The sequence below is a fragment of the Tupaia chinensis genome, unplaced genomic scaffold, assembly GCF_000334495.1.
Source record: "Tupaia chinensis unplaced genomic scaffold, TupChi_1.0 Scaffold000010_1, whole genome shotgun sequence".
In the NCBI taxonomy this organism is placed as follows: Eukaryota; Metazoa; Chordata; class Mammalia; order Scandentia; family Tupaiidae; genus Tupaia; species Tupaia belangeri.
Window position 1 is genome coordinate 4,343,086 of NW_006159440.1, and position 13,173 is coordinate 4,356,258.

The following is a 13,173-nucleotide window of genomic DNA, read 5'->3' on the forward strand; positions in this document are numbered from 1 at the left end:
TGTATATATATATATATATAAATGGGAAGTTTTTTTCTGCTATAGGGTGTGTGCACCTACCAGAAAGACAGAGAGAGACAGAGAGACGGAAAGCAAGAAATCACTCCCCCACCCTGGGTGGGGATGGCCACACTGCAATCCCTTCTCCTCCATTTTCCTCTCGGGATCTTGGGCACACACGCACCCAGCGTGAGTTTAAGCCACCAGGTCGGGACTTGAACCACTGTCGACTGCATGGGAGTCCAGCAACATAACCATTATGCCATCTGCTGGTCCCCTATGTGTTTTATTTTTCTTTATGAGTGTTCCCTCCTTACTCTGTCTTCTAGTCCTTACTTTAACTGTGTGACATGAAGATTTTTTATCTATGTTTCCTTTGTTATTGTTGTTTTCTCTAGATATTAATTAACATACAAAGTAATCCTAAATAATTATATTGGTTTGAAAAAATGAGATCAAGTATCTTAAGAGATGAAATATTTTCTTAACTCAGAAAAGCGGAGTCATAACAACTTCAGTGACTGTTATGAACAATTTAATGTTCTTTTAATTAGTGTCTAGGAGTTTTTAGTTAATTTTTAATTTTCTCCTCAATTTTTTGTTTGCTTTTATAAATGCCACTATTAATTTTCTTTTTAGCTATCAAATTAAGATAAGTTCTGTGAAATTTTTCAAAGTCAAATTAATTCCCCCCAAGATAATTAATGTAAGCAGCTTGATTCATTCACTTCCATGATTTTCTTCATGCTTATACAAAAATTCGCAAATACATTTAAGAGCTATTTTGCACATTTTAATTTTATTGTTTTAAAATAACACATGATATGGACAGCAGATGGCGCAATGTCTATGTCACTGGACTCCCATGTAGTCGACCGCGGTTCGAGTCCTAGACCTGGTGGCTTAAACTCACGCCAGGCGCATGTGCGTGCGTGCCCAAGCCCCCGAGAGGAGAATGGAGGAGAAGGGATTGTGGTGTGGCCATCCCCCCCTGGGGGGGGTGATTTCTTACTTTCTCTCTCTGTCTCTCTCTGTCTTTCTGGTGAGTGCATGTGCCCTATAGGAAAAACCTCTCAAAAGAACAAAAACAAAAATAAAACAGACAAAAAAACATATGATAATAGTACACACATTGTTTTTTCCAGAACTTTTTTTTTTCAGCTCATCTAAAAGTTAATTTCCCTATCAGAGTACATTATGTTTTATTCTTCTTTCCCTGTGTTGTTGAACTTTCAGGTTTTTTTTTACTCTTTGTTATTTCTTTACTTTTTTTTAAAAAAAAAAAGAATTTATTTATTTCTTCCGTGAATGAAAGAGGCAGAGGGAGAGACAGAGAGATCGACAGTATCCCCAGCAGGGTCCTGACACTGTGACCCACCCTTGTCCTTCAGCGTACCCTGGTCATAGGCATGCACAGGTGCCTGATGTACTCGGGGAGTTCTTCCAACTTGAACCAGGAACCTTCCTATGTGGGATTGCATTGCAGAGTGTCCAGTTTTACCACTGTGCCACTGTCTGGCCCTACTTTCTCTCTTGCTGTATATTTTATATACTATTTTTTTTACAGGTTAGATTGCTGAAGTGAGATTTCCCATTTGTTGACTATATTCATCCACCACTCCGCTGGTCTATCAGTGTACCCAGCCTTGCCAACACTTGGTCTTAATTTTTCACAATGTCTTGTGTAAATGTTAGTATCCTAGTATGGCTTTAACATTTATTTACTTTATAATTCTGTCTGCCATGTTTGCACGTACTTATTGCCTTTTTATGTTTTGTGTGACTTTCCTTGTTTCGATAGTCTTAGACACTCCTTTTTTTTAAACATAGGATCTTACTGTGCTTAATCCTTCTGCCTCAGTTTCCTGAGCAGATGGAGTGCCAAGAACTGCCATCATGGCCAGCTTCTTTGACACTTCCTATTGGATCTTTTTTTCCTTCAACATTTTGGACTATACTTCATATGTTGGGACAGCAATCCTTGCATGTTATATATTTTACATATATAAAACTGCTACATTTTGATCTTATTATGAATATGTTATTTTCATAAACATGTTCATTTTTAAGTAGTCTAATATATCTGTTGACTGATCATTATGTCTTCTGCCTTCTCTAAGAATGTAATTGTAGTTCAGTTATACACATTACTTAAATATCTTTGGACAGTATTATTATAGTTAGAGACTTAGGAAACAGTTGAACCGATTGTGTATTTAAACAGAGCCAAAAATGTGACATTTTGCTTTTGTATTTTCCATCGCCCTCTTTCCAACCCTCACCTTAATTAAGTACGTAGTTTTGCAAAGAATGATAGCTCAGATTTCTGAATAATAGATCCCTCTTTCCTTCTGACCTGAGTATTATTTTATTTTTGTATCTGTAATCAGACTATTCTTCAGCCATGTTCGCAAACATTCTTCTCTAACATTCCCTTCATCAAAATCCTATCCTTCCTTTAGGGACTGACACAATCCTTCTTCCCTTCCACCTCTGGGAAACCTTTGTAAAATGTACAGGTTGGCCAAGTTAGTAGTGATTAATGCAATCTGTAGGAAATGGTACATTTATTAAGAGAACTTTCTCTATAAGAAATCTAATTGTTCTGTTTCTTAAATGTGTGTGTGGGCAGCTCTATACTTAGCCATTAAAGAACAAGGGTTGTACTGCCTGGGCTCAAATTCTGGCTCTCCCTCTTACTAGCCTTGTAATCTCAGGCATGCTGCTTTACTTCTCTAGTAAACACCTTTATTTTAACTGAATCGTTAAATTGTACTTACTGTGTGCCTGCAATTTTCCAAGTGGTTCGTATATATTAACTCTTAATCCTCACAACAACTCTAAATTATCCTCATTTTACTTATGAAGAATGAGACTCATAAAGGTTACAACACTTCCCAAAGCTAGCAAGGGGAAGTTCGGAGGGGCGGGACAGTCTAATAGTAAGTGCCTAATAATGCTTCTTTTCTTATTCTTTTCTATTCCCTTGGTTCCTTTTCTTTCTCTTTTTATGACTTTTCACCTCTTCTCTCTCTTACTCTTCTTTCTTTTTCTGCTTTTTCTTCCTAATTCCTCTCTCCTTTCATCCCTTCTTTTTTCTCTCTTTCTCCATGTTTGCTTCTCCTGTATCTCATTTATTTTATTATTATCAGCACCTATGTACTTGGTGCTTTTGGAAAATACCAAGGTCAATTGAAGTCAGGCCCTGGTTCAGAAAACTTACCATCTAATAGGAGCTAAAAGATGTGTGCAGAAATTACTTAAAAATAAATAGGAATAGATTCCACGCTATTGACATTTTGGGGGCAAAAAAAATAGGCTTTGTGGAGAAATATCCTCCTTCACCAGTATCAGGAAAAGTCTTATGAAAGACAGTAGCTGTATTCTAACATAGCGTACTTGGTATAGTTTCTCAGTATTTCACCTCTCCCTTGATTATCATATGTGATTAGATTATTAGCTCATTAATTAATCTCAGACAATTTTGTCATTGGTGATTGACAAGTGTGGTAACAGTTAAAATGTAAATATCAAAGGAGCCTGGGTAGGCCATCTGTTGAGAGTTAGAATACCTTTTGGGTATTCATAAGTCAGTTCCCATAGACTGAGGATACCAAGAAGAAGGAGAATTACATACATATTGGTATGATATACGTCAACAGGAAGCAGAAACCTGATCAGTGGCTATACAACCACATCCCCGTAGTCAGTTGCTATGTGTACTCACTCCCCGAAGACTGATTTTTATTCTGAAAATAATCATCTTGTGTAAACTGTCATTGATGTCGTAACACTGCTCCTCCACATCTGTGAAGTGTTATTCCCAGTAAGTATGTCTTCAGAATGCCCAGATGCCATAGCAACAGGTGCCTCAGGATGAGCAAGACAGGCTTTTAATTGCAACGTTGAAAAGTACATTTCAGAAAGTTTCAAAAACTAATATAACATATGACGAAAAGTTGTAATTATTTTAGTCATCTCAGCATGAGTACCAGGTATATTGTTGGTATAGGTCTTCTTGGAAAATAAACATACTGGTTCAATTTAAAAGCGTATATGTTGCATTAGAGAAAATTATATTAAAAGTTAACCGAAGTTAGTTATCTTTCTGCTTTATAATTTTGTTTTCCTGTTAATATTTTATATGAAGCTACATGTGAGTTTAGATGATTGCTTTTTTTCATTATTCAGTATAAGATAAAAGGATATCTAATTCTCTTTCCAGTGATCTAGCCTAAGGGGACAGGCATTCAGCTGCTGTGTATATCCATTTTTATTTTTCATTTTTATTTATTGTCAAAATCAATATGCTATTTGGAAGTTACTAAATTGGTTCTAGAAATCAGAAAGGCTGGAATTTGGAGAGTAATATAAAGTAGTCTTAGTAGGAAGTCACCTGAGCCAGACAGCACTGAATCAGAGCCCTGGTTTCCATGGCAGCTTTACATGGTGGAGTGGATTGGATCGTGGTCATATAGTCAGGTGGACTTCATGACTTGGATTTCATTTTCTCTGAAAGGATAATAGACCTCTTGGAAGGATGATTTTCCTTTTTCAAAAAAGTTTTTCCATCCATGAGAAAGACAGAGAGAGAGAGAGAGAGAGAGCACACCCATGTCCTCGAGGGTCCTGATGATGCCCTCCACTCCCTGGGAGCCAGCCCCAGGCCACAGGCACACACATGCCTGGCAAACTCAGGGCCGTCTCTGGACTTGAACCAATAACCTTTTCACGTGGGTCAGCCTCGTAGCATGTCTCATTTTACTATTTCATGACTGTCTTTCCCTGCCATGGAGCGATTCCTTTTATTTCTTCCAGAACTAATGTTCTGTGGTCCATACGATCACTAATTTGCATGTATTTGATGGTAGGCAGAAGCATTTTACAGAATTTTTGAAAATTAGTGAATTTATCCAATAGGAATTTTTTTACAATAAAGAAAAAAGAACTAATAATCTGTTTTCTGTCCTAATAGTGATAAGACTTAGGTAAGTTTCCATTGATGAACTCAGGTGCTTAATTTAAGGTGCTTACTTAAATAAATGTGAAATGAAATTTTCAGTCGTAGTGTATGCAGGAAGATTTTGAGGAAGAAAGTTGATAGGAAGATGCTAAAATCAGGCTATGTGAATTAAAAACCTAGATACTTCCATTTACTTTCTAATTTTGCCTTTTTCTGAAATGAACTATAGTCTTTCGAATATGTTGATAAAGCAAATATTTGCAGAACGAATTGGTTAGTGACAAAAAATTGTTGGGTGCACCACATCCAAGATAGAATCAAAATGAACTTATACTTCAATTCCATTTCCAGATTTTTATTTATTTAGTTTTTTGGATTTGCTATAAGTCATGTGCACTTTCCAGAGACAGATGTGATGGGGGTGAGATATCAACTCAAACGGGGATGGCCATGCTGGAATTAATCTCTTCTTCTCCGGTCTCCTCTTGAGATTTCGGGTACACACATACACACACTCTTGGCATGATTTCCAAGCTGCAGGGTTCAGTAATCAAACTACACAGTCAGCCATGTAGGGTCCAGTGCCCTAACTTCTATGCCAACTGCTGGCTCTTCATGACCTTTTTGAAGTCCATTATTATTTATTAACTGTGACCCTTATAATATTTCACATCTATTGAAAAGGCACTTGTTTCTACAATGTTTCAATAGCACATCTGGAAAACATCTTTGCACTGACTTCTACTCAGCAGAGATACCAAATCCTCACAATCATTTGTTCTGTTTAAATCGGTTGAAAGTTCTAAACTCATGTGAAGGTACAATAATGTAAAAGTTCTAATATATAGAAGATAATATATGAAGATGACAAGCATCTGTGATAGGGGTTTGGATTAGCAAGTTTTAATTTTTATCTATTAGTTAAAAAATGTAAATACTGACTGACAGTATGACCAAATTGTGAAGAGGTTGGGTTCACGGAATTTGCCTCTATATTGAATCTCTCTATATTGAAACCAAGAATATATGTTATAAACATCCTGCTCACTCAGAAAATCGTCTTCGTGTTTCTTTTCCATTTTGTGTTCAGAGTTTTCTCTCTGGTCCTTATAATCACAGTTTTAAAGTTTCACAAATAAATAGACTGAACTGGTTGACTCACTTGAAACTATTTCTTTCAGCTTTTTGCCTGAATTCATCAATGGAGACTTTGATTCTATTAGACCTGAAGTCAGAGAGTACTACTCTGATAAGGTAAGCCATAAACACTTTTAACTCAAGACCCTCCTCATGGGGTTGCCTTCCTGTGTTCTTTCTGATTGTCATGGTGTGCAGGTAGGGACTGCAGAGATTATTGCTGAGTTGTTTTGATAGTTTTTGTTTTTCTAATCAGAGTAATTATAATACATGTTCAAAGTGGGTATCTAAAAGGTGACAATTGGGCACACAATCTTGAAAAAACTTATCACCATCAATAAGCATCAGCCAGCCCGGTAAGTAAATTAGCATATAATATATAGAGATTTATTTAATAATATACTATTGCCTATATCCTCACTAGTTATTAAAGTTTTCACAAATCATAATAATTTAATTTAATGACTTTATTTGAATTAACTCATTCCCACTGGATGAACATTTGTGCCCATGTTTTTTGTTTTGTAAACTTTACCAAACACATCTTTGTAAGTGATTTTTTATAAAAATGCATTTTTTGTGTTCCTAGAAATTTAGAGCTAAATTTTTTAGTTTAACATTTAGTTTACTTGAAGCTGTTATTACTCTATTCTAACTGAAACTATTCACTACTTAATATTAATTATAGCTTACAGTTTATTAAGGTATTCTTTTTGTCCCTGTTGTTATATAACCTTCTATACACTGTTGCCACTTAAGAACATATAAATGCTCTAACTGGGAATGATGGAAATCACATAAGAGTATATTAAATGAATAATTCAAGGCTTCACTGCCATTAGAAGACAACACAGAGTGGGACCAGCAGTTAACATAATGGCTATGTCGCTGGACTCCCATATAGTTGACCACAGTTCGAATCCTGGACCTGGTGGCTTAAAACTCATGCCGTGTGTGTGTGTGTGTGTGTGTGTGTGTGTGTGTGCGTGCCCAGGATCCCGAGACTCGCTTTCTGTCTCTCTGTCTCTCTCTGTTGTCTGGTGAGCGTATGCATCCTATAGCAAATACCTCTCCAAAAAAAAAAAAAAGACAACACAGAGTAGGTTTTTTTGTTTGTTTGTTTTTTTGTTTTTTTTGTTTTTTTTTATTTTTTTAATGATGATGAAGAGAGAGAGCGCACTTGAGAGAGGCTCTTACTGCACCAGGATCCTTTGCCTCAGCTTTGCATTATGAGTATTTCCTGGTGGAAATACATACCATGTTTTCAGGCCAGCCTTGGAATCAGAACCTGTGGTCAGCCATATGTCTTCCAGCGCTGCAGTTCTGTGTCCTACAGACTGTGCCACATAGGTGGGGCCCTTTGCAAAGTTTTAAAAATAAAATTATAGCATTGGTGTTTCCTCTAGCTTCTTTGTCTGTGTTATTCTAAATAGGCATTATATTTTTAAAAGAAACAGCAGGTATTAAAAAGCATAAAGGTTTGGATTCTTTAGAAGGCTTGGAGATAAATGAGATACATTCAGAAGGAAGGAGAGGAATCCTTTCTTACAAAGGAAGGGTGGAAGGAAGGGAAGAAGAAAGGAAAAGAAAAGAAAAGGAAAGGAAAAAAAAAAAAAAAAGAAGTAGAAGGCATACCTGATGTTACCAGGTGGGATAACGAAGGTACTGAGTTGCAAAGCACAGGCTATTATGATATGGAAATTCTGAGGTTGGCAGCGAGTGTAGCTCTCTGCACACTCCGACTGCCCACCAGCGATCAGACTTCCTTCACCAAATACAGACCGCTCCCAAGTCAGTGTTTGATATTCATGCTCAATTACTTTAACATTGGCATGTTCCTATTCATTCCCCGCAGTCTCACTTCTCATTAACTCCCTACCTCAACCTTGTTGGGATGGAAAGCCTGCCTCCGCCTTGCTTACTATGCAGAGTCTTCCAAATGCACAGATATTAATCACGTGTACAGGAGCAGAAGAAACAGCAGGAGAGGCAGGGACAAGTAGACTCAAAAACAAGTTGGAGATATGGTCAGATGTGACTCATCTGCCCATCTCTGCATCGCTGCTGGCTGGCTAGAATCAGAAGTGTAGGTCATTTCTGTCCAGAAGGAGAGAACAAGGGGAAACCACCTCCTTTTTATTTCTGGATGCAGTAAAATAGGGGTCAGGGATAAAGGAAAATTTCTATTTACTACTTCATGATGAATTTCTTTTGTATTTCCTACTTCACTTTTTATTTGAACTTTCAAAACCAGTTAATATTTGTTAAGGTTTTCCTTTAAATTAATATGTAGGTGAATCTATTAATACCTATTAATGAATCACATACTTCTAGGGTAGTATACTGTCAATACTATCTGGTTTTCAATGTATCAATGAGTATTTTTTTTAATTATTATTATTGACATGGGTTATGTACACTCACCAGTAAAAGAGGGAGGGAGAGAAGAAAGGAGAGAGAGAGACAGAGAAATAACATCAATGGAGTGTGATCATGCTGCAGTTCTTTTCCTTCCATTTCTTCATCCTGCCAGGGTTTTGGGGGATGCACGCATGTACACACACACACACACACACACACACACACACACACGTGCAGTTTTTTTTCAAGTCACCAAGACTGGAATTCAAACTCCGAGTCTGCCATGGGGGATCCAGCTTCCTTGCATGGGTCTTAGCTGCTATGCTACAGGGCTGGCCCTTTCAAGGAGTTCCGTTGAACCCACTGCTTTTGAAATTCTAGGGTTTGTTCCTAGAGGTCACAGATGATGTTTTTTGGTAAGTTAATGTGCCCTGTGGAGCACATAGTGAATGTTTGGCTGTAGTTCTAATAATCATGATAATTACAACAAGTTAACGCAACATTACACACAATTCCTGTAAGCCATTAATGATTTCCAACCTAAACTGTCTAAGCTGCTCTTTCACAAATGAAAAGACATTACCTCCAGTTTTGAAGCCCATCCCCCCATCCCCCGCCAACCACACCTGCTCTGGGTTTTCAGTGAAGCTGAAACTAGGGCTCTAGTGAAATAAAATAAAAGAGAAATGTAAAATACTATGTTTGTTAAAATTGTAAGATGGATTGAGTGACTGGCATTGAGTCATGAAGTGTCACACTTTGCAAATGGTCTACAAACCATACTTTACTCTTATCTGGTCTTGCTTTCAAGGGAGTGGTAAAAGCTGTTTCCTCTTCTGGCTGTTTGTCTTGGTTCTTTCCTGCCTGGTTCACTAATATTAACTCAGAATCAGGAAAGCCTCTTGTAGATTTCCCCCTTGATATTTTATTTTGTTTAATTTTTCTGGGTCAGTCAATGCTGCTTTGAATCAAGGCCAAAATGATCTATTTCAGTCTTCTTAATTACACATTCCATTTATCAAGCCATGTGTAATTTTGTTTCCGCAGGATTTTAAAGGAAATTACGCTATTTCATGATTTTCACTTCTGATTCTCTTTCACTGTTGTATAGTCTGTGTCATCGGAAATGGAGGTAGGAAAGAGAGTTTAAAAGCACGCTTCCTAATTATTCAAAAAGTTAAGGAACCTAGATGCAGTATGTAGCTTATGCTTTTAAAAGTTACCAAATAACAAGGGTTTTCTTATAAATGTAGATGTATTAGGAGATAAAAGTAATAATTTAAAGTATAATAAAAAAAAATCAAGTGATTTTCTTTAGCCCAATTTTTTGTTAAGGAAACTGAATCTCAGACAACTTTAGTGACTTGAGCCAAATGGTAGAACTAATCAGACAGCCCTTAGCTCAATATCCACATTTTTAATAACAAGAATTATGTTAAATCTGGCTCTCAGTTGCTGCTACTACTACTCAATCATTGCCTTTGGCCAGTTGGGAAGATAGGAGTTCTTTACATGAAGTACTTAGCATCGCTGGGGATGAATGCCATTATCACTGTGAAAGTGATAACCAAACAATTAACCTTCATGTTTCCAGCATGTCCACACTGCTCAGTTCCAGGATATGCAAAGACCAAGAATGATCAAAAGCTAAGAGACTGAAAAATTATTATATCACCCTAAGATGTATGTACAGAAAATAGATTAAACAAAGACAGAAGGTTGAAAAACCAAGGTGACTTGCTAATAGAAAATTAACAAGGCCACAGATAACCTTTAAATATAAGAATGTCTTTTTGTGCACTACTAGGGAGTATTTTGGCATTTTATAAAGTATCGTGGCTTAGCCTAGATGATACAGTCCACAGTACTAGACAGCAATGCTGCAAGTCACTTGGCCAATAGTGGGTTAGGATCCCCATCCTGGTCATTGTGAAATATCTTGGGTCCACACTCATGTCCAAGATCCTTATGAGCTGGGATGCGGGGGTGGGGGGCAGGGGGAGAGATAGGTAGAGTGATAAAACCCCGTCAAGGGTACTTTTCTCTCTGTTTCCCTCATGTTCTTTATCATAAGTAGATAGGTAGTTAGCGAGCTAGATGGATGGATGAAAAGAAAGTGCTGTGATTGACAGAGAGCCATGTTATAAACAGCGTGCTGAAAACAATCCTAGTCATAAATCAGGAAAAGGACTCTGGGTCTAAGGCCTGATTTTCTCTTCTCTCTTTTTCCTCTAAGTTCTGAAAGAATATAGTATGATATCAAAACAGTGATCAGGAATGCTGGAACACAGTCTCCAAAGACCCTTGTAGAATTCCACTTACAAAAACAAGAGTTGATTAAAAAGATACAATAAGCCCTAGTATGAATGAATGGTGAATGAGACCAGCAGAAAAGTTCAGCTAATGCTAAACCAACAACTCTCTATTGCACACATAACAAGATTATTCTAGGCAACCAGGTAGTTTTGACAGTTTAAATTAGGAGAGTGAAGGGGCCAGCAGGTGGCATGGTGGTTAAGACACTGAACTCCTACATGGCCAAAAATGTTTTGAGCCCCAGACCCAACAGCTTGAAAATCACACTGTACCCAAAATTCCCAGAGGAGAAAGGATCACAGTGTGACCAATCCCTCCGGGGGATGATTTTTCACTTTCTCTGATTTTTCACTTTCCCTCTCTCTCTGTTAAGCACACTCACCCTATGGCAAAAACCTAAAAATAAATAAATAACTAGAGGAGTGGAGACAGTTTCAGGCAGATTATCAGGAGAACTCCTTGCATTGTATTTCATTGTATTTTCTCAGAACTAGGAAATTACATGAATTATTGAAGAATGCCTTTGGTTAAACCCAAGTTTGTTGATGATACTTTCCCATTGTCTTCTAATACTAGCATGGTCCTTCCTAAACTTTGAAGACTGCTTTCAGTGAGCAGGGCTAGTATATCCAAACTTTTTAAACCAAGTGCTTCCTCTTGGAAACATAAAATGCTATAAATGTTAAGCACAATAGAAATGATGGCTTATCGTTTTATATATCATCATAATGGCTATTACCTCTATGAATGTGTTTCAGTTATATTTTAAGAAACTAGGATTTTAGGTTTAAATATAACTTGTTCCGTCAAAATAATGAGAAATTGGCTTCCAAGTGACATTTGAGTAGAATGTCTGACTTTTCATAAATGGATTACTGATGTTAACAAAATACTTGTATTAGTTTTTTTTTAAGTTCATTTTATTTTCTTCATAAAAGAGAGAGACAAATAAACACACACACACACACACACACACACACACACCCTCCTGTCAAAGTCTCACCACCCCTCCCCCAGCCCTCCAGTCAGCTAGGATCACTGACACCTGTGGGTGCACCTGGCATGTTCAGGTCAACCTAAGACTTCTGCTATGGCTCCTGCATCATGCAGTGGCACCCTGCCTCAGTGTCACGCTGGCTGGACCAGAACATGCTTGTATTTTCATTGCAACTTGAAGATGAAATACTGATTCTCTAATAGTTGGTATGAGGAGGGTGGGGAATGGGATGGAGAGTACAGAAAAGTATGAATGTCAAATATTAGGTTGTCATGAAAGTCGTTTTTCTAAGGAAAAACGTGACATGACTTTTCAGACAACCCAATAGCTAATACTTAGTGTTAGTTATAAGGTGCATTTTAGTTTTTATGTTTTTAAATAATAAAGTGATTGTTTTATTGAACTGACTGTGCAGTTTTTAAAGTTATTTTATGTATCAAAGTCTTACTACTACATGTGAAATTAAATACTTTTTGATAGCCCTGCTTTCCTTGGATGTTTGTAGTAATGATCAGAGAGTGGTATACATGTGGAAGTACTCTAGAAATACTAAAGACCTATTTTAATATAACCTGATTTGGTTTTGCTTTCTAAAATCACTTGCTTAAGAACTCTTTATGTTTATTGTTTCTCAGAAGCATTGCTTTATAAAAATATTTCCAATCAGTTCATTTTCATCAGTGTTTAATTTATGAAGTTAGATACAATGCATAAAAATCACTTAGGATACTGTTTTCAATTTAATGCAGGCTTTGGCTCTTTTTTTTAAAAAAAGAATTATTTATTTAATTTTATTTATTATTAATATTTTTTAATTTGACTAGAGAGAGTGAGTGTGAGAAAGCAAGCCTTTGAGTCTGGGACTTGAACCGGCCCTGTGGGAGCCCAGCGCCTTCACCACCACACCACCTGCAAGCCCTATTACAGCCTTTGGTTCTATTCTGTTGTTTGGATCTCCATAGTTTACAACATCTGAATTGAAGGACCTAATCTTATGAATCTTAATGTTTTTGTTTCTTGTTTTCCTTTCAGCTGCATCTCTTTCCTTGTCCTAGTCTCCTGCCAACCACTTTTAGATATGTGAAAATTAATTAGAGAAAATGACACACTGGACTGTTAGGTAATGCAAAAGTTAGCAAGTTCAGCTACTATGCCAAATAGAGGAAACTATCCAAAATATATAAGCTCTATTTACTGGTATATTTCTTTAAAGACTAAAAACAAAACAAAAAAACCCTCTGGTTTCAGGCTTAAGTCTGCTAATGAACATGTGCTGAGATATGAAGGCTTTGTTGAGGGAATTACACACAGCTTCCACTGACAACTGAGTGACAGGTTCTTTACTTTATATTCCTAAATCGTGCTGTCTGACTCTTATTAGCATCTCACCAAGGGAATG

General features: G+C 37.0%; 1 protein-coding gene across 2 annotated transcripts in view; it reads left to right on the forward strand.

The window, feature by feature from the left end:
* Positions 1-13,173, forward strand: part of TPK1 (thiamin pyrophosphokinase 1) — a 427,050-nt gene that overhangs the window by 195,926 nt on the left and 217,951 nt on the right. For both annotated transcript variants that reach the window (XM_006139890.3, XM_006139889.3), the window contains one exon: positions 6,145-6,217. In XM_006139890.3, the coding sequence (XP_006139952.1) occupies positions 6,145-6,217 (73 nt within the window). The remainder of the gene's footprint in view (positions 1-6,144; positions 6,218-13,173) is intronic.